Source organism: Epinephelus moara, chromosome 5 (genome assembly GCF_006386435.1).
Source record: "Epinephelus moara isolate mb chromosome 5, YSFRI_EMoa_1.0, whole genome shotgun sequence".
NCBI lineage: Eukaryota > Metazoa > Chordata > Actinopteri > Perciformes > Serranidae > Epinephelus > Epinephelus moara.
Window position 1 is genome coordinate 7925087 of NC_065510.1, and position 19735 is coordinate 7944821.

General features: G+C 42.5%; 1 protein-coding gene across 2 annotated transcripts; it reads right to left on the minus strand.

Moving 5' to 3' along the window:
• Positions 1–870: 870 nt before the first annotated feature.
• Positions 871–17277, minus strand: nptxrb (neuronal pentraxin receptor b). Of its 2 annotated transcripts, XM_050043341.1 has the most exons (6): positions 16647–17276; positions 15666–16420; positions 12241–12637; positions 11055–11296; positions 9769–9948; positions 871–4045 (listed from the first exon to the last, which is right to left on the minus strand). In XM_050043341.1, the coding sequence occupies exons 2-6, from the start codon at positions 16413–16415 to the stop codon at positions 3800–3802; spliced, it is 1815 nt and encodes a 604-aa protein (XP_049899298.1). In that variant the 5' UTR covers positions 16416–16420; positions 16647–17276; the 3' UTR covers positions 871–3799. The 2 variants fall into 2 exon arrangements, with proteins under 2 accessions (XP_049899298.1, XP_049899299.1); XM_050043342.1 differs by having other exon boundaries at positions 15666–17277.
• Between the last annotated feature and the right edge of the window lie 2458 nt (positions 17278–19735).

Genomic DNA, 19735 nt, shown 5'->3' on the forward strand with positions numbered 1-19735 from the left:
ACATCGTCCCACAATGACAAAGATCTGTTTTCGACCATTAGTGAAGCAAATGAAACAAAGATGATAAGGACATTTAAAATGCTTTTTAAAAACCTTAAATTAAGTAATGAGTGTAGAAATCAAATTGGAACTTTAGGATTTAATTGTAGTAATCGAGTTACTCCCACAGCACTGGATTTAGTGTTGTTCATCAGCAACAGTAATGGTGCTGTGATTTTTATGAGTAGCTGCAGTGACAGAAAAAAAAAATACTAGAACTTTAATCATATTTCTCTGGTCATAAAAACAGAGATTGTGTGCCCCAAGAAGAAGACAGGAAATCAAGCACAAGTCAGACAAATAATATTATGAAATGTTAGTAGTGGGAGGTTACACATCAGATCACAGTTCAGCCGAGCCGAACGCCAAGAAACGTGTGCGTGGGCAGCTCGGCAGTCACGAATCACCACAGTCTTCGTTAAAATTGTGAGTAATCTATTATGTCTACATCAAAGATCAGACTTTTCTGTGGGGTCCCTGCTGAATACTGGCTTCTCCATCTGCATGTTAACACACACACACGCACACACACACACACACACACACACACACGGATCAAAGCCAAATTCATCTGACAAAAAAGATGCAGCTAATCTAATCTGTCTACAACACATACACAGGTATGCAGCATAATCTCATTAACAGGTTTACAGTGTACCTGCAGATGATTAGTTGAGGTGTAATCCAGATGAGCTGACAAGTGTAAAGAGATCTGTCACAATAACACACACACACACACACACACACACACACACACACACGCACACACACACACGGAACACACTTCTCTGACATCATTTTTGGAGCTACGAGTCCAGGAATGTTGTCATAACCATATTATTTATTTATTTTTTTAATCCATCTATTTCACAATATCATAGAAGATCCATGAAGATGCAAATAAGGACAAGCGCAACACTTTCACAGCCTTCAACAACCAAAAGCAACAGAGAGAGAGAGAGACAGAGAAAGAGACAGAGAGAAGGAGAAAAAAGAGACGACGAAGAAGAAGAAGAAAACATAAAAAACATTTCACTATTATTTCGGGCACGAGAGCCCAGGCAGGCACTTTACAACTGGGTGAAAAATCACATGTGGGGCTGATGTCTTGAGGTAATAAGTGAAATTGTATTTGAACTACAGTTCACTTTACTGCACAGTGTTGACTGGATACATGTTCAGTGTGGTTGGCCAAAGTGGGAATCAAACCCTCACCCCTGACAGTGTCCATCTTCTCTAAATATTATTCCTATGATGTCCATTTTGAATTTGCACTGAGCTCAAAACAAGACAGTAAGCAAATCCAAATTGTCTTGTTTATGTAAAAAGATGCAAATTATGAGAAACATAATTATCTCACAGTCTCCCAACTGAAAACTAAACTGATGCCAGATACTGGAGGACATAACATCACAGTCTAAAGTAATATATTTTGCCCTCTACACAGTAGCTAACTAATTTATAGCAATACTGGATTGTGGCTAAAAGTCAAGCAGATTATTGACTTGGACGACCTGGTGTTCCTCAGGCTGAAATCGTGGCTACTTTGAGGTGCTCTAATGAGGAAGGTAAACATCATGCATCATGTTTTTTCTCAGGATAAATATAGCATTTGCATCTTAATCCAGCTGTTGGGTCCCAATCATATGGAAGTTACTTCAATTTCTATAAAATACAATTTACAGTGTCGAAGGTCCAACATTAAACAACTTTGCTGCACCATTTTTCCCAGTAGATAACAAACTCTACTTTCATTTAGAGTGCAGAATTACATTCCTTTTGACAAGTAATCTATCTTCCAAAGTGTGGGATCATTTTGAGAAGGTGAAGGACGAACCCAAGGTGATATGTAAACTCTTCATTGGTCGACTACAAACATGACGTATCATCTGAAACATGGAAGTAGCTACATGCCCATTAGCCCACAGCGTCATTAACAGGCGGCTCGCTCAGTGTGTGACGTGCACTTGTAGATAAAATATAGGCCTATATTAATGAAGCTTCATTAGTACGGTTTTGTATTTCTCTGTAATGTAGCACAGTGTTAACAATGTTACTGATACTATTCTTTCTCACACCTTCAACTCAAACCATTGTGTTGCCCCGCCCAAAATATATCATTTAATATTTAAATCAATATCGTAAAGATGCGGACGACTAGTCGACTAATGACCCTAAATGATGACTATTGGTTGACCAGGAAAATAGTTAGTCGGGGGCAGCCCTACATGGATGTATAGAGAGAACTGGATTCAGCAGTGTTAGTTTGTGGGGAAAAGCCTTTTGCACCCAATGGCATCATGTGATGGGCGTGGAAGTTGTAATTCCATGTTTGGCCACTATGTGTAATAGGTTTCAAGGCCCTGCCCCTGGGGGCTTGGTAAACGTAGCATTAAGTATTTTGTAGTAAAAGAGTGGTAGTTTTGGCCACATAAATGATCATAACATGGACTGTCATGACAGAAAAAATGCATCAGGTTTGAAAACAAATAAATGCATCCTAACATTTGCTCATATTTTCTTGTTTGTTCTTTCGATCGTTTGCAAAGAGAGTTAAAGTACCTATTTTTTGTTCTGATCCTCCAAGTCAGATGTTGAATGCAAAATGGCCACCATAGGAATAATCTAATTCATACACCTCCATTACTGTCAGGTATTCTGTGAGGATCTGATTTACCAAAAAGACATCTGTGTGTTTCAGAGTGTGGGGCAGCGTGAGGACACCAACACTGTAATTTACACTTTTTGAGTTTGTTTCTTTAGTGAGAAGAAATGTGACTTCGCTCATGCAAATACACTGACATTCCACCTGCTTTACATTCAGGAATACAACACAGTTTTACCAAACCCGCTCAGGTTCGTCACAATTTCAGTGTCTGATTGGTGCTTGGATAGACATCAAGTGTTTCTTTCAGGGGTCGATCGAGAGCGCTGCTTTGTCTGAGCTGCAAACAAAAATGCTGCAACTTAACTTTGCAGGGCTGTGAGGTGTGTGAGAGGCTACAGCAGGAGAGGAGCAGACTGGCACAGAGCAACATTAGCAGAGATACATTACACAATATACATTTATAAGACCACTGTTTTACCAGATCATGGTATGCAATGTAGAAAACTTAACAGTACACAGACGTTACTCAACAGGATCATATACAGTTAAAAATGAACAAAACTCATTTTGTTTCCCATTGAGTGTTTAAATCAATATGATAGCATCTCAGAATTCAGTTTGAGCATTAAACACAACCAACTGGACACAAGACGAGAACTTTGTGTCACTGCGTTGTAAAATTAAGAAACCCTTAGAAATGGCATCAGTAAAGGTTCATTCCGTAACTGTTTTCAAGCCCTCTGCCTGAATAACCACACACGGTTAACTGGCACAAAAGATCATTTCTTTAAAGAGAGGGTGGTACATTTCGCCAAAAATCAATCTATTATGGAATACTTCCATCAGAGTCCTGTTCATGCCAGAAGTTGACCCACCTATGAAGCCTTCACTAAGGTGATTCTGTGACTAAACTCACTGTATCTCACTGCAGAAGTAAACACATGAGCGTGGACACCAACACTAAAAACAAAACAGATACACCGGTCTTAACAGCTTAATCCCTCCATGGCACATTTCAGTCCTCCAGTAAGCCTCCCATCCCCGTCAAATATACTGTAAACCCCGATGTGATACATTGTTATACATCATCGTCTCCTAAACTGACCTATCAAACACCACAGCCACCCTTGGCTGACCTCTCCCAGTCACCCCTCACTGTTTGGGGCTGGACGGGTTGGTTCTCTGGGCAGCGTGGCACGGGTCCAAAGACTCCTTGGTGGCTCCACCGTACACATCTACGTCGTGGTCGGTCCAGGGGGCGATGTTGCCCAGCGCTGAGGAGCTGCACTCGGCCACGGCGGCGACCTCTGCTGGCTTCAGCACCCGATCCCACAGGTTGAACTGGGAAAGCTCCCCGACCAGGGCCTGGGAGGCATCAAAATGCCCGCCCAGTGTATCCTTGGGTAGAAGAGTTGGAAGAAAACAAAAGGTTAAATGTCATAATGCCAGCATGAATAGCCAGGAGACCAAACTTTGCTGGGATTATGTACAAACAAAGGTTCCCTCAGCCTATTGTTATCTGCATTTCCACTGGGGAAGGACTTGTGAAGACTAAAGCGGGATTTATACTTGTGTGGCAGACCCTACGCCGTAGCCTACACATGACGCCTATGCCATTGTGAACATTTATACTTGTGCGGTGGTGTGTCTGTGTCACTCTGCAGTTACACCTCCAAAACACTAGTTGGCAGGGTTTTTGTGAAATGCTGTAAAGTTTAGTTGATTCAAAACACACCCCAAACACACATTAAACACACATTAAACATGGCTTAATAGAGACAATTACAAACACAAGAACACAATTTGGCTTCACTGCAACTTGCAGCATTCACAGACAAACACTTGTCTTCATCTGGACACATTTTTCCCACAATTACAACATGCTAATGTTATTAGCACAAGCCTATGGTATTTTACACTGTAGCTATAAATTAGCCTAATGGCTAGCGAACTTTTCCTCTACTCATATGAAGCCAGGGACAACAGCAACATTTAACAAAGGTAACATTACAAAATTTGGCTCCATTACAACTCACAAGGTTCACTGACAAAACAACTGTCTTATACTAAACACGTTTTCCAAACAAATACAACATGCTAACGTTATTAGCACAAGCCTATGGCATTTTACATTGTGTAAATTAGCCTAGCGACGAGCGGAGATTTCCTGTGTTCATATGAAGCCAGGATAAATCCCGAACTGTAAATACCTTAAGACTTAAAATGCTATTTTGTGTAGGCTTTTTACACAATTTATTGTTTCTTATCTGTGAAATACAAGTAAATAAAAACTTCATTTCCACTGAGGGAAATAGTTTCAGCTTACAAATATAAACAGGAGGTCTGCGTCACTGCAATGTGTAGTTACATTTCTGGGGAGGTGCACGGCAGGCCGCGGCATAGGTTTTGGCGCAGGCTCTACGTCAACGCAGAGCCCACATTGTAGGTACGGTGTCAATTCAATGCAGAAGTATAAATTCCGCCAAAGCAAATTAGTCTGCTAACGTATGAAAAAGCAATTTGACAGGCCGAGGGCTGCTGGTGCTCGCAGGGGTGAACACACTCTGCAGCTTGCCACTCAGTCTGTCTGCCTGTTTCATCTAAAAAAACAAATTGAAAAGAAATACACCTTAGGTTTTGTCTCACTGTGACAACATTTACTGCTGTATAGTATCGCTGCAGGTTGGATGTAATGAATGAAATGAAGCAGAGGAAAACAAACTGAGAGCGTCTGTCTCCAGAGTAAATCCTCTGTTGAGCGTTTGATGTTAATTCATTTGTGCTTTTGAGTGTAATTGCTGTGAAACAATCATAAAATAACATTTGCAGTGCTGTCTCAGCCCGCTCGTGCCGTGCTGTCACCTCACTGACACTATCTCTTTTTTGCTCTGTCATTTTCAAAATGATTCAAGAAGGCAAATGCGAAGCCTAACTTTACTTGTAATGTTATCAGACAAAGAAATATGTTCTCTTCTCTTTCTAAACTGGTCCTGAATTGATACTAAACTACTTCCTTGTTTTATGAAAGACGCAGTGCACGAGTTGAGGCAGTGTTGTGTGTTTGACCAATCATCCCTACTAACCCAAACCTGAAAGTTCCTGTACTTTCAGAAAGTACAACCCACAAACAGAGACTCTCTAGGGGGGTAAAATAATGTCCCCTGGAACTAAAGACTCTCTGCAGACTCAGAGACCATCGCCTCCTGGTAAAGGTTTTTGAGCAGAATATGGATTAAACGAACAGAGCTCTTAAAACAGCAGCTCCAAACTATATGATCGGATAGTTTGGTGTCAGAATAATCAGAGAGGTGAGTTCCCAACTGGGAAAATTCACATGATTGCCCCTTCAAGTTGGAACACCAATATAAAGTTGAATGTTGAAAGTCAACGTTAAATTTTGGTACACAAGTTGCCAAGTTGATGTCATATTTACAGGAACGTTGATGGTAATAAGCTTTATATTAATTCACATCCTGCATGTTAATTTTTGCTCACACGTAATTTGTAATATGATATTATGTTGTAACTTTTATCCACAGAGAGTGACCTAGATTAGATAGTAAAGTTATTAATTAACATTAGTTAGATAAAGAAAAATTTTAGTAGCTTCAGGGGATGTACTCGTGTTCCAACAAACCTGGGACAAAATCAATTGTAATATAAAGCTTCCAACTGTTATCGACCTGTTGATTAAATGATCTAAGCAATAAAATACGACCTTATTACGTAAAGCTAATGAACACAGCAAAGTTGGAAGAACGACTTCCCTACACGGGAAATGGGACCATTTGAGGAGCACATGAATGCACATTTGACCCTGGTCCCTGCAGTCGAAATGCCTTGAGTTCCTCAAAAGGTTCCTAGTCCCTGGGGAGAACTCCTGCGGTCAATGAGGGGCTTTGTAGTCCCTTTTTCAGCAGGGATTGAATTGAATTCTCGGGCTGTAGGTCCTGACCCCCAAAAGGGTGAAGGTGGACGTTATCAAATCTGAAATACTCCACAACAAATCTAGTGAAAACAAGGGTCTCTCGACAAAAAGTATTGCAACAAAAAAAAAAGTATATAAGGGAATATATGTGGCCCACAGTGTGCTGTATTTATGAGTGTTATATGTATTTGTGCACCAACAGATCTGAGACAAAATCAATTGTAATATGAAGCTTCCAACTGCAGGATTTTTTCTTAGATACTCAAGAACTCTTTTATATACTTCCCACAACAAATGTGGTGAAAACAAGGGTATCTTGACAAAATGTCAGGTTTTTAGGTTTCCCTCCATGAGTTTGGCAAACATTTTAAATAACCAGAGATCAGTACATCTTGTGAGTTATTATAGATTTTACACTTTGAAAATATTTTATAGTACTATACTTTACTAGATTAATCCAGATAGTATATTGAATTCAATACGTTATCCTAAAAAGCTATAACCCTCCTCAGGTAATTGACGAACAGCAACTATTTTCAACATTTTTCTTGGTTAAATAAGAAAGAAAATGGCAGCTAAAGCTTCATCCATGCGCACAAAATATTGTGATTTGACGATTCCCCTCTTGATAAGATTAAAAAATGTTTATTCCCCTTCAGAGCCCCCTTGAGAGAGGGATGTCCTGGGATTTTCCTCATCAAATCTGCTCGACACATCCGCACAACTGCAATTCATCATTCATCTTCAAATGAGATTAATAAAGTACTCGCTCTTGATCTCAAAAAAAAAAAAAAAAAAATCCATTACATCAAGTTGTTGCATCACTGCAGCATCTTGCAACTCCCAGCTCTCTGCTTTTTATCCTTTATGTGAGGATGACAGGCTGCAGAATGAGCTCTGGGCTGTTCTTTTGACACCAGGGAGGAGGGATAATGTCAGATTTCATAATGGTTATGTAATGTGGGCGTCTCGCTAATGAGAGAGCGGCAGCCCAGTGTCAGGATAAACACCATTCGGTCTGTTCATGTGTGAAAACCTAATGGTGGTCCCTTAAAATAGATCTTGCCATCTATTTATCCATGTATCATCCATCAGTCCATTCATTCATGCATCTATCGGTCTGTCATCCCTACATCCATCCATTTATCTGTTGGACCATCATCCATGCATCCATCCATCCGACCAGCTGTCTGTCTATCAAGTTTGTTAAACCATCCATTCATTTATCTCTATAAAGCCCCTCTCCCATTGGACACTAACACCCACTAACATCTGGCTTTTGTCTGTAATGAGAAAGGATACAATCCTCATGCAAAAAATGCAAATGACTCCACAGAGTCTTGGGTATTGAACGGCTCCAGCTCCAATCGACTCTTATCAGCAGTGATGGAAATACAACACCTGGGTAGACAAGTTAATTTTTACCCCTTGACGTGCTGCCAAAAATTACGGTCCATCTCCACCCAAGCAGCACTCAAACATCGTCAATTGAAAAAGTCCATCGAGTCTGAAAGAAAGACTCGATGGATGAATATCTGATATAAAAAGGAAGTGACCACCATAACACTGCGTGTTCGTGACACCTAACGTAATACACCACAGAGGCATGCCAGACAAGTTTATAAACGAGACGAGAATTTCCCGTATCTGTGTCTTGTGGGTTTTGCCACTGCCCCACCCCGTCAGGAGACAAATGGCAATCCTAAGTCTATTAATTCCAACGGGAGAAGTGAACGTTAGCACAGAAATGATGGATACTTTCACCCCATAGTCACCGAAGTAAATATTGGACTCGTTTTTCATCAGCCACAACACTCTGACACTAAAACTACATTTTTCAGACAAATGAATCAGGAGAAAATTAAATTTGTTCTCCGACTGGGCATCACACTCTTGTGAGACCTGGCAACACAGAATCTCTTCTCTCTGTTGGAGCTGAACCCACAGTCCGGCTTCACTGCAGTGCTGCCGACGTCGCTTTCAAACAGATAAACAGAAATTTAAATAAATTTATACGTAAAACCATCAAGTAAAAGTTAAAACTGAAACTAAACTTGTCATTCTTTGCTTTATTATTCAACTGTTTTGGGAGGGGGAAAAGAGAACATTATTAGACTGATGGTCTTGTAATCCACTAATGTCAGAAGCTGTGCTGTATCTGGTGTAGTATTGTTTTGAATCCGCTTTCATCCATCCACACAATGTTCACAACACTTCAAAACTAGGTGGGGGGAGGCAGGGGAGATACGGCCACACCCACATAGTAGATTGAAAGTGTAAGGCAGAATTTATATTTCTGCGTCAAATCGACACCTTACCTACAGCGTAGGTTCTGCGTCGACATAGAGCTTGCACCGTACCCTACACCATAGCCTGACATACACCTCCCCAGAAATATGACTACATGTTGCGGCGACGCAGACCTCCTGTTTATTTTTGTAAGCTGAAAGCCTTTATTTACTTTAATTTCACAGATAAGAAACAATAAATTGTGAAGACAATAAAGCTTCCACAAAAATAGCATTTTAAGTCTTGTGTGTGATTTATCCTGGCTTCATATGAGCAGAGGAAATCTCTGCTTGTCGCTAGGCTAATTCATACAGCGTAAAATGCCATAGGCTTGTGCTAATAATGTTAGCATGTTATATTTGTTTGGAAAACGTGTTTAATATAAGACAGTTGTTTTGTCGGTGAACCTTGTGAGTTGTAATGGAGCCGAATTCTGTAACGTTACCTTTGTTAAATGTTGCTGTTGTTCCTGGCTTCATATGAATAGAGAAAAGTCAGCTAGCCACTAGGCTAATTTATACAATGTAAAACACCATAGGCTTGTGCTAATTAGCATGTTGTATCTGTGAATAAAATGTGTCTGGCAAATGAGAAATGCTTTGTCTGTGAATGCTTTGAGTTACAGTGAAGCTGATTTGTGTACTTGTGTTCGAAATCGTCTCTATTAAGCCATGTTTACTGTGTGTTTAATGTGTGTTTTGAATCAACTAAACTTTACAGCACTTCACAGAAACCTCTGCTGCCAACTAGTGTTTTGGAGGTGTAACTGCAAAGTGACACAGACACACCACCACACAAGTATAAATGTATCATTTCCTACAATTTGCGCAGCTTGTAATTCGTCATCTTTCATTTTAGAGCACCTTTGGGTATGCATATTTAGTGGAAATATTGTATAACTCACCTGCTCCTGTCCCAGTATGAGGACCCCTCCTGGTTTGATGGGATGCCAGGCAGCCAGTCCCTCTCCCCTCCCCTTCATCTTCCCCCCCTGGTAGGCCTTCCACACCCCGTCCCTCAGGGTCCAGCTGACACAGATGTGCTGCCACTCGTCTTGTGGTAGGGACAGGGGCAGCTGCGCCACCTACAGGTCAGAGAATAAGGCGGTTATACCTTTCTTTACAAAAACACAGTGATTTCAAGTGAACGACACATCAAGCTCACATTCTGATTGGATACTAGACAAGTGTGGGCAGTAATCAGGGTAGAATGTCGACACATTGGTGGTTTATGTCAGTGAAACGGCAACCAGGGGACGGTCCCAGCCTTCCTTCCAGCAGTTCCCCCACTCTTCTCTGCCATGGGAGCTATGAGTGTAAGCGCTATAAAAGGTAAGCATTAATGCACTATATAAAACACGGGCAGAAGGCTTGCCTCTGTGCCGTCTCTTTTCTTCGGTGCCATTTGCTGTCAGCACTAAAAATGTGAAAAAATAAACATGGGCTTCTCATGCACTCAGCGCCATTTAATTAAAGTTTTTATTTTGGAAGAAAAAGATTTGATTCAAAGTGATATTTATTTGTATTTATTTACTGTGGAATGTTAATCACTTATTTCTCTTTTGCTTCTTTCGTTTTGTGGCTTTTAAATTTTAATGTGTTGTTCAGGGGCACCATCTGTTTTAGTTCTGCCTTTTCTGTACAGTAGCAACGGGAATAAATGTTTCTTACCCAAGGCTCATTAAATGGGTGGTAACGCTTAGAGGAGGATAGACACTCACGTGCACACCTTAGGCTACAGTGCATCCAGAGAACCAGAGCTAATATAAGCTCCACATCATATTGAATCAAACAATAATTGGATGCTGTGACACCTTCAATTGTAATGTTTGTTCTCTTCGCCGCTCATGTAAGGTGGTATGAAAAAGTTGGTCTGTCACAAGAGCGAACGTGTTTTCATTGCTCATTTTAATCAATGAATTACAACGAACCACCAAGTTGCTTGCGCTGCTCTGTGGAGCAGCATAATGAGCTGGTAATGATTTCCTTGGCAGGCTATTCCGCTTGAGTGATTATACGGAAACTACAGGGTACAAAATATTCATTCTTTTCACCAGGAGAAACCATTCATTTACACACTTAATATATGATCTTGATGAACTTCTGACAAGCACACCGAGTTTATATTTTAATCACTTGAGGAACCCACAGTTATTAGAAGTTATGCAAAGAAAAAAAAACACCCATGTACCTTATCATTGATGAGCAGCTCCACAGGGTTGTGGACTCCCTGTAGCAGCACCAGCTCATTGGGCTGCCCCGGGACAGAGTAAGAGAAGGGGGTCCCGATGCCTCCTTCTTTGGCCTTCAGCCACACGCAAGCAGTGAAAGCGTACATCTCTGTTATCTCTTTTCTCACCAGGCCGTACATGTAGTTGGTTCTCATGGGGAAGGAGAGGACAAAGCCATCGGGGAACGACGGCTCTGTCAGCGCTGTGGAGACACAGATGAAGGCGATTAAGAGAAACAGTCAGATATGGCTGACAAAGACAGAAAGTCTGGGAGGGACAATGCTTTAATGGCCAATTTATACAAAGACACTGGTATTGCTCCTCTCACAGTTTGCGCGCACACACACACACACACACACACACACACATACACACACACACACGGTGCCTTACAAGAGCTCCAGCACCACAGTTAATGATCAGCCTCTGTAACACTCGAGGCCACACTGCAGCTCTTGAGGCAGAGAAGATGTAGAGACAGTCGGAGAGGCTGGGAGAATGACAGAGCTAAAAAGAGAATAGAGAAGTGCTTTTTCTTTCCTTTTTAACCTTCCTCTTTGCACCTCATGAACTCTCAATCTCTCCTCCAGACTTTCACTTCTCTTGCTATCAGACATCTCTGTCTCCTTTTCACAGTCGCTTATAATCACCAAAGAAAAACTAAGCTTCCGGTTACCAGGATTGTTCACGGCGGAGGAAATTTCACCAGATACAGCAGATAAAACTCCCCAAAGCCTGCGTGACATTCCCAAACTCAATAACTGCCAACCATGAAATAAGGATTGAAATATAAATGCCTGCGATAATGAAAATTTAGAGGTTATAAGTAAGAGCAGCGTTTAAGCTCATTTCTTTTTCATTTGCAGTGTTTGTAATTTCAGCTCCGAGCTCTATTTGACATTTCCCAACCTTCAGTGCTCATTAATCATCTTATTTAAATCTACAGCTTATTCTCCACTGCTGTGATGACCCACTTCACCCACAGTGTTCATTAAAGTTTAATTTTAGCCTCCTCTTGCCACGCTCTCATGTACGTCAGCTGGCGGTTGTTAGCCTCCCTGTGTGCATCACTTCACCCATACACCCGTCATCTATTCAGCCACCGCCCCGTGCATTACTCTCCTCCTCCTCCTCCCGCAGACTCACTGTGTTCCAGCTCAGTGACGCGGTGGTTGGCGTTGTCGATGCCTTGGTTGATCTTCTCATGTTGGCCCTGCGTCTCCTTCCTCATGGCCTGACGCTCCTTCTCCAACAGCTTGATCTTTCGCTCCAGCTCCCCCTCCAGGTCCTCCACCCTCCAGGTGCCCTTTCCACGACCGGGGGAGCCCTTGGTTGGGGATTTGGGGGCAGGGGAAGCGGGGGAGGCAGGACGGCGACCCCCTGGAGGAGCCGCTGCAGGTGGGGAGGAGGCACTACCGGTGGGCGGGGCAGGAGCTTTGCCGGTGTTACCAGCCGGGCTGCTGGCACTGCCACTGTTACTGCTGCTGCCACTGGTACCCACGGATGTGTCGGTGAGGTTCAAGGCAGCGGGGCCTATCTCCGCCTGCAAGAGAGGCAGAGAAAAAAGAATTATAGTAGGTGTTTGAGACTTAAACGATTTAAAGCTCACAGAGTGATCATAAAAGAAATCCTGTGGAGAGAAGAAAACAACTCGTCTGTTCATAAGAGATCTGTAAGATCAAGGGCCAGGGTGCTGTTAGGAGTATATGTAGGATAAGTATTCATAGAAGGGTTTTTGTTGGCATATATAACAGTAGTTTTTCAGTTTTTATGGCTCTTATGTTCGTCTGGCTGTCGGCTGGTCGGCTCACTTTGGCCCAGAGTAAAATATCTCAACAGTTGGATGGATTGCTGTGAAATTAAAGACATTCATGATCCCCAGAGGATAAATCCAAATGACTAATCCCTAGGCTTTTTCCTCTAAAACATCTCAACAACAGTTGGATGAATTGCCATGAAATTTCATTCACATATTCATATCACCCTTATGATGAACTGTAACAATTTTGGTGTTCCCCTGATTTTACATCTAGCGCCATCAACAGGTCAAAAATAAATATGTCCAATAATCTGATTTATGACCACGAAGTTGCAAAACTAGTGGCATAATCACCAACCTTAGCAGTACATTTTGTTAGCTGTTAATTTCCAAATTAGCATGCTAAACTAACATGGTGAACATGGTAAAGAAAGATTAGACCTTTTAAATCCTGTTAGCATGCTAACGTTAGCTTGAAGCAACAGCTATCTTTTAGCAGTTGCAGGAAGAAAATGTTGGCGTTGCATGCTTCTGCAAACCACGAACACATTGTATTTGTACGTTTCATATGTTTCAATCAAGGTTTCTAAAATGACGTAGTATATGAGCTGACTTTGTCATCAGGAGGTGAAGGTGATGGTGCCTGCTGAGCTGCACTGTTCAAGACCAACTAACAACAAAACTGGTTGTTTTTCAGCAGGTCAAATCTGTGTTTCCAGCAACTTTTTAGGTGCTCAGCAAAGGCGTTCTTCAGTGACCCGTCACTGTGTTTCCAGTGGATGTAGATCCATTAAAAGTATTTGTTTTGACGGAGACATTACTGCGATTTTTGCCAGGATAGTGGCACAAAACGCTTTTCCAGCTGGGATGATGCTTCGAAACCAGGTATTTTAAGCCGAAATTGATCTTTTCCTAGCCAGAACCAAGCGTGTCCAAGCGTTTTCCCTGGATCAGCGTACAGTATTTATTTCCCTTTTATTACTTCTAATATGTATTTTTATCATTTAGATTTCCTGATCGCTTTGTGTACTCATTTATGTTGTATCCCTGGAGCCTCTTATGTATTAGTATCTTGGGAACTACAATTGGAAACTGCATTTCCCATGTGTGTACTTAAATGAGAAAGCACATTTATTTTAGTGTCATCATAAACTCTGAGATTCCCTCCTATAATTTTACTAACGAGGGTCTCTGGATCAAAAGCTCGGATTTTTAATTAAATACTTGCAGTGGACTTAAGTGTGCAGATGCCTCCCTGCAGGATTAGATAAAGAGCAACAGTCTATTTAAACACGTGGACATTTTGAGCTCTGCGTTTCTAAATGTGCGTTGACTCGATGTCCAATGATTATATTGATCATAGGTAGAGTATCTGTTTGAAAGATTGTAATTGTCCCAATTGACTGTTTATGGGCGGAGTAGGGGTCAATATAACTATTTAAAGTACTGTATGCTGAAGGCAGAACATTAAAGTGGTCTTTAAATGGAGTATATATGTTAATTAAATAAGGGGAAAAATGTCAGTGCTCATTCTACTTATATGTGAATTGAGTGGATCTTCGTTCCTGGCTGCTCGCACCCTAGAAATCGAACATAAAGGCGGTAAGATGAGCCCATTACTGTCTTTGCAGGAGCATAAATAGAAGCATTTTACTATTCCTGTTAGTCATAGTGGTTTTAAACTGAAATGAAACTGCAGGAAGGGGAGTAAAATGACATCGCAGCAACACATTGGGAGGTGTTGTATTGATGATTATAGCTGCCCAGGAATAGCAGTATTAGTATTCATAGCAGAAGTTGAAAAAAGATGGTGTTGGGTGAAGCAGCAGTAAAGGGAGAGATGCAGCTATTAGTGAGGCGGCTGCAAGGGTGATATATAATATCAAGAGAGTTGCTGAGGCAGGGCTGGACCTGGACATCCAGGATATAAATTCACACTGACGGAGACAAGCTTGTAACTGACTGTGCTTGGAGAGGGCTGGCTGTGATGCAGCAGTGCGTGTGTGCGTGTGTGCGTGTGTGCGTGGTTATAATGTCTCAGTCTCAGCACACACACACAAGCTGAGAACCTGACTCCCCTCCACCACCACCACCACCACCACCAACACCACCACCACCACCACCACCACCCTCTTTCCTGTCCAGCCAGCTTCATCTTTTATTTATGTCTCTATCCTGCTGTCGGATGCGGAGGTAGAGGGTAGAGGCGGCTGACACGATGGGGAGGAGTGGGAGGGGTAGTAGCAGAGGGGTGTGAGGGCCAGCAGGTGGAAAGATTTCCCTTGGGTCCGTGGGGAGTTTGCGCAAGACATGAGGAACGCCTGTCACGAGTTGCTTGTCAGTGGAGATGTGAGGTGAAGATAAAAGAGGGAGAGGAGGATGAAGAAGGGGAGGGAGGGCGTTAGAGAGAGATCAGGGCACCTAGGATGATGAACATAAATCAACTGCACAGGCCTTTAAAGCATCTCATTACTTCTGCATATGGCCATGGGCTGTGGCACTTGTAATATGAATCTTTACATTTTAAAATAAGAAATTATGAAAGGATTATTTATCCACTTTTACCTAGGAGGTCTTAAAGTGTACTTCACAGTGGATATCGACCTGACATTGGGACAACCGGCTGTTTAATGGACCATAAACAGGCCTAATTTGGTCTCTGGACAACACTGACTCACTTGGCTCATTCATGATTTTGATCCCAGCCCAAATCTCCTGCTGTCCAACAAAACTCAAACAGGAGGGTAAACAGCGAGAACAACAGGTTTTTGCCAAAGTTTTTCCACCCTGTGTTTACAATCTCTCCACTTACCTCAAGTTTCTCAATGCGGTCCTTCAGGTCCATGATGGCCCTGGCCAGCTCCTCCACAGCCCGCGCCGTCTGCAGCTGCGCCGCGGCGGAGGAGCTCACATCGTCCCCGGCCATGATGCGGCGGTTGCCGCTCCAGACCCCGATGCTCCGCTCTGGGACGTTCCTCTCATCCTCCAGGCCGCTCTCACACTCGCTCAGCTTCCCTGTGAGCTCCCGGATGGTCCTCTGGTCCATGAGGATCTGGTCGTTCTGCTGCAGGACCATCTGACGGAGCTCCTCCGCGGTGGTCCGGAGATAAGTCCAGTCTTCATCCCCGGCTCCGTACAGCGGTTCGTCCGCCTGCTGTTGCTGCTGCTGCTGCTGCTCCCCCCGCCGCTGCCTCAGGTCTTTCGTCTTGCATTCCCCGACCGGTACAGGTGTGCAGATCAACCGGCTGAAGCTGAACTGTTTAGCGGACCCACCGGCGGTTTCCTCCCCGAGGTTGAGCTCGTTCAGAGTGGGGACCTCCAGGCCGATGCCGCCCAGCCCGTTCTCCCCATCATAGGACTCGGCGCCGTGCAGAGCGCCCAGCGGTCCGGCGTGTGCCACCGACCCGGGCTCCAGGGGCTCCAGCAGATTCTCCGACGCCAGGGTGCCGTTGTCGCTGAGAGGCGCGGCGCGTTTCCGGGGATAAACACTGGCTATGATGCAGATGACCGCGCCGAGGAAGGCCAGGGTGCCCGCTCCCACCAGCACCACCACGAACTTCATGATTACTGTGGAGATCGATGCAAAAGATTACGGCTCAGAGAAAAAAGGCTGACATGCACACAACTGAAAAATATCCTCTCTTCGGAGGCAGCATCACTCCGTACAGCACCGTGTTGGAGCACTGCATCACCCGAACATCATCCTGATCTACTGAGCCGATTAACTAAACTCACTCTGACATCTCAGATTAAAGCGCCAGAGATGTTTTTGCTGTCAAAATGTGGCACTTACGGAGAGGAGATGTTTGCCTGGGGCGCTGCTGCTGTTTTCTTCTTGCCTCCTTGGTTTTCCACTGTGTGTAATATTGATGGCACCGCGCTGTCTGGACCAGAGATGCTCCCTCGCTGTCTCGGTGTTGCTAAGCTGCTCTCTCCTCCGTGCGTTACCATGGGGACCGAGGGGAGAGGAGGAGCGAGGCTGTGGGCATGCGTCAGTCAGAGCAGAGGTGAACCTCCAGCAACAGCGTGAACAAACAAGGCGGTGATGGATCGATGCGTGCAGTGTGTGTGTGTGTGTGTGTGTGTGTGTGTGTGTGTGTGTGTGTGTGTGTGTGTGTTAAACACAGAAAGAACAGAGAAGGTGAGTGAAAAGGGACAGTTTATAGCCTATGTGTATGGCATGTTTGTATGTAACTTTTTTTAAATTGTTTGACATGATTTTTATTCTTATTTTATTTCTATCACAGAAACATCAATGCAAAAATTTAGAGACAATAAAGAGATACAAAACTAGTGGAAAAACAGCCTAACAAGTCCCTACAAAATGTACCATTACATACCCTCACATATGCACCCTTACATGCTCAATGCACACCTTGCAGTGTACTGATATAGTCTAACCTTGTCAGGCATACAATAGGTGCTGTCTGCAGAAGTTATGAGGAAAAAAGGTAAAATACATTTACGGTGAAAGGGAAAAAAAAGAGTAGTGTAACAGAAGAAGAAGAAGAATGAAGAACACTAAGAGCCGGGACCTTAAACACATTTTCACTGAGTAGGAGGAAGAACATGCTTTCCTCAAGAGGCAGTGCTAACTAAAACTCACCACTGATGCCAACAGAAATGACCCTGACACTGAAGTCCTTTGTGGCCTTGTTCAACAAACATTCTCACTCCAAAGCTTTTTCTTCACAGGGTGGATGAACCACTTTTAGAAAGTTTGCTCTTGATGTTAATCCAAATTGCAACGCAGGATGGATCCTCTCCTCTCTTGGTAGGGCGGTTCACCGTGCCCACAATCGGCCTTCTGCCAATCAGGGAGGTGAATCTGCTAATGAGCACAACATTAAAGGAAAACTTCAAACTCAGACACCTTGGATAAAATTCCAGGAGTTCTTTCTGTGATGAATGCCAGACTTTACTTTGTTGGTGAGCACACTTTCCATCAAGCTGCATGACTTGTACATTTTCTAAAATGCACTTCAACAACTTGGGTGACAATAATAGAGCATAGAGTCTTTCTGATCAACCCATTCACAAGAATAAATGTTTGCATCATACACTGCAAAGTATGGATTGGTAACATTTGTAAATTTAATAGCAGAGGGTTAGGAAAACATCCTGTTTTGGCTTGAAATACCCCTTGTTAAAAAATAACTGCTTTTGTCCCTTAAAACAAGGCTAGAAATGTCCTGAACTCTCATAAATAAATTGCTACAAACACTGCTGGAAATGTCCTGAACTCTTGTTAAAAAAAAAATAGTAGCTTTTGATGCTACAAATACAGCTGGAGATGTCCCTAACTCGTCAAAAAATACCCACTTTTTGCTATAAATGCAGCTGGAAATGTACTGAACTATCCCTAAAAAATACCCACTTTTGTAGCTAGTCATGGCAGGAAATATACTGAACTCTTGTTAGAAAATATTTGCTTTTGAAGCTACAAACAAAGCTGGAAATGTGCTGAACTGTCCTTCAAAATTAGCCACTTTTGTTGTTACAAACGCAGCTGGAAATCTCCCAAACTCTCGTGAAAAAAACCCTCTGCTTTTGTTGCTACAAACCCGGCTGGAAATGCTTCTTCAAAAATACTCGCTTTTGACGGTACAAACATGGTTGGTGATGTCTCTAACTCTTACAAAAAAAACCCACTTTTTGCTATAAACACGGCACAAACACAGCCGGAAATGTACTGAACTCTCCTTGAGAAAATACTTACTTTTGAAGCTGCGAACACAGCTGTAAATGTCCCAAACTCTTCTAAAAATTACTTGCTTTTGACGGCTGAAAATGTCCCCAAGTCTCGTTAAAAAATACCCACTTTTGATGCTAGAAGGACAGCTGGAAATGTTCTGAACTATCCATAAAATATACCCACTTTTGTCGCTACAGTCACGGCAGAAAATATACTGAACTCTTGTTAAAAAAATATTTGCTTTTGAAGCTACATACAAAGCTGGAAATGTCCCAAATTCTTTTTTAAAAATAGCCATTTTTGTCGCTACAAACAAAGTTGGAAATGTGCTGAACTGTCCTTCAAAATTACCCACTTTTGTCGTTACAAACGCTGCTGGAAATCTCCCAAACTCTCGTGAAAAAAACCCCCTGCTTTTGTTGCTACAAACCCGGCTGGAAATGTCCCAAACACTTGTTCAACAATACTCGCTTTTGACGGTACAAACATGGTTGGTGATGTATCTAACTCTAACAAAAAATACCCACTTTTTGCCATAAACACGACTGCAAATGTACTGAACCTTCTTTGAAAAATATCCACTTTTGTCGGCACAAACACAGCTGGAAATGTACTGAACTCTCCTTGAAAAAATACTCACTGTTGAAGCTGCGAACACAGCTGGAAATGTCCCAAACTCTTCTAAAAATTACTTGCTTTTGACGCTATAAACATGGCTGAAAATGTCCCCAAGTCTCGTTAAAAAATACCCACTTTTGACGCTAGAAGGACAGCTGGAAATGTTCTGAACTATCTATAAAAGAATACCCGCTTTTATCATTACGTACATGGCTGGAAATGTTTCAGACTTTTGTTAAAAAATACCAGCTTTTGTCACTACAAACGCAGCTAGAAATGTCCCCAAATCTCATTAAAAAATACCCACTTTTGTTGCTACAAACACAACTGGAAATATGCTGAAGCCTTAACTTTTGTTAAAGAAATACCTGCTTTGTTGCTACGAATGCGGCTGGAAATATTCCAAACTCTCATTAAAAACTACCAGCTTTCGTTGCCATAAACAGCTGGAAATGTACTGAACTTCTACCTGTTTCTACCAGATTTTATGGCAATACATCTGAAAGTTCAGATATTTTAGTTTTTAACCAAAGTCATGGCCCACCCGACTGACATTGCCATCCTTAGAG

Coding starts and splice junctions, on each gene's coding strand:
- nptxrb (XM_050043342.1), bottom strand. CDS start 16,415: ATGAAGTTCGTGGTGGTGCTGGTGGGAGCGGGCACCCTGGCCTTCCTC. Junction 11,297..12,240: donor CGTCACTGAGCTGGAACACA/GTGAGTCTGCGG, acceptor GTGTCTCCACAG/CGCTGACAGAGCCGTCGTTC. Junction 9,949..11,054: donor AGCTGCTCATCAATGATAAG/GTACATGGGTGT, acceptor TCTGACCTGTAG/GTGGCGCAGCTGCCCCTGTC.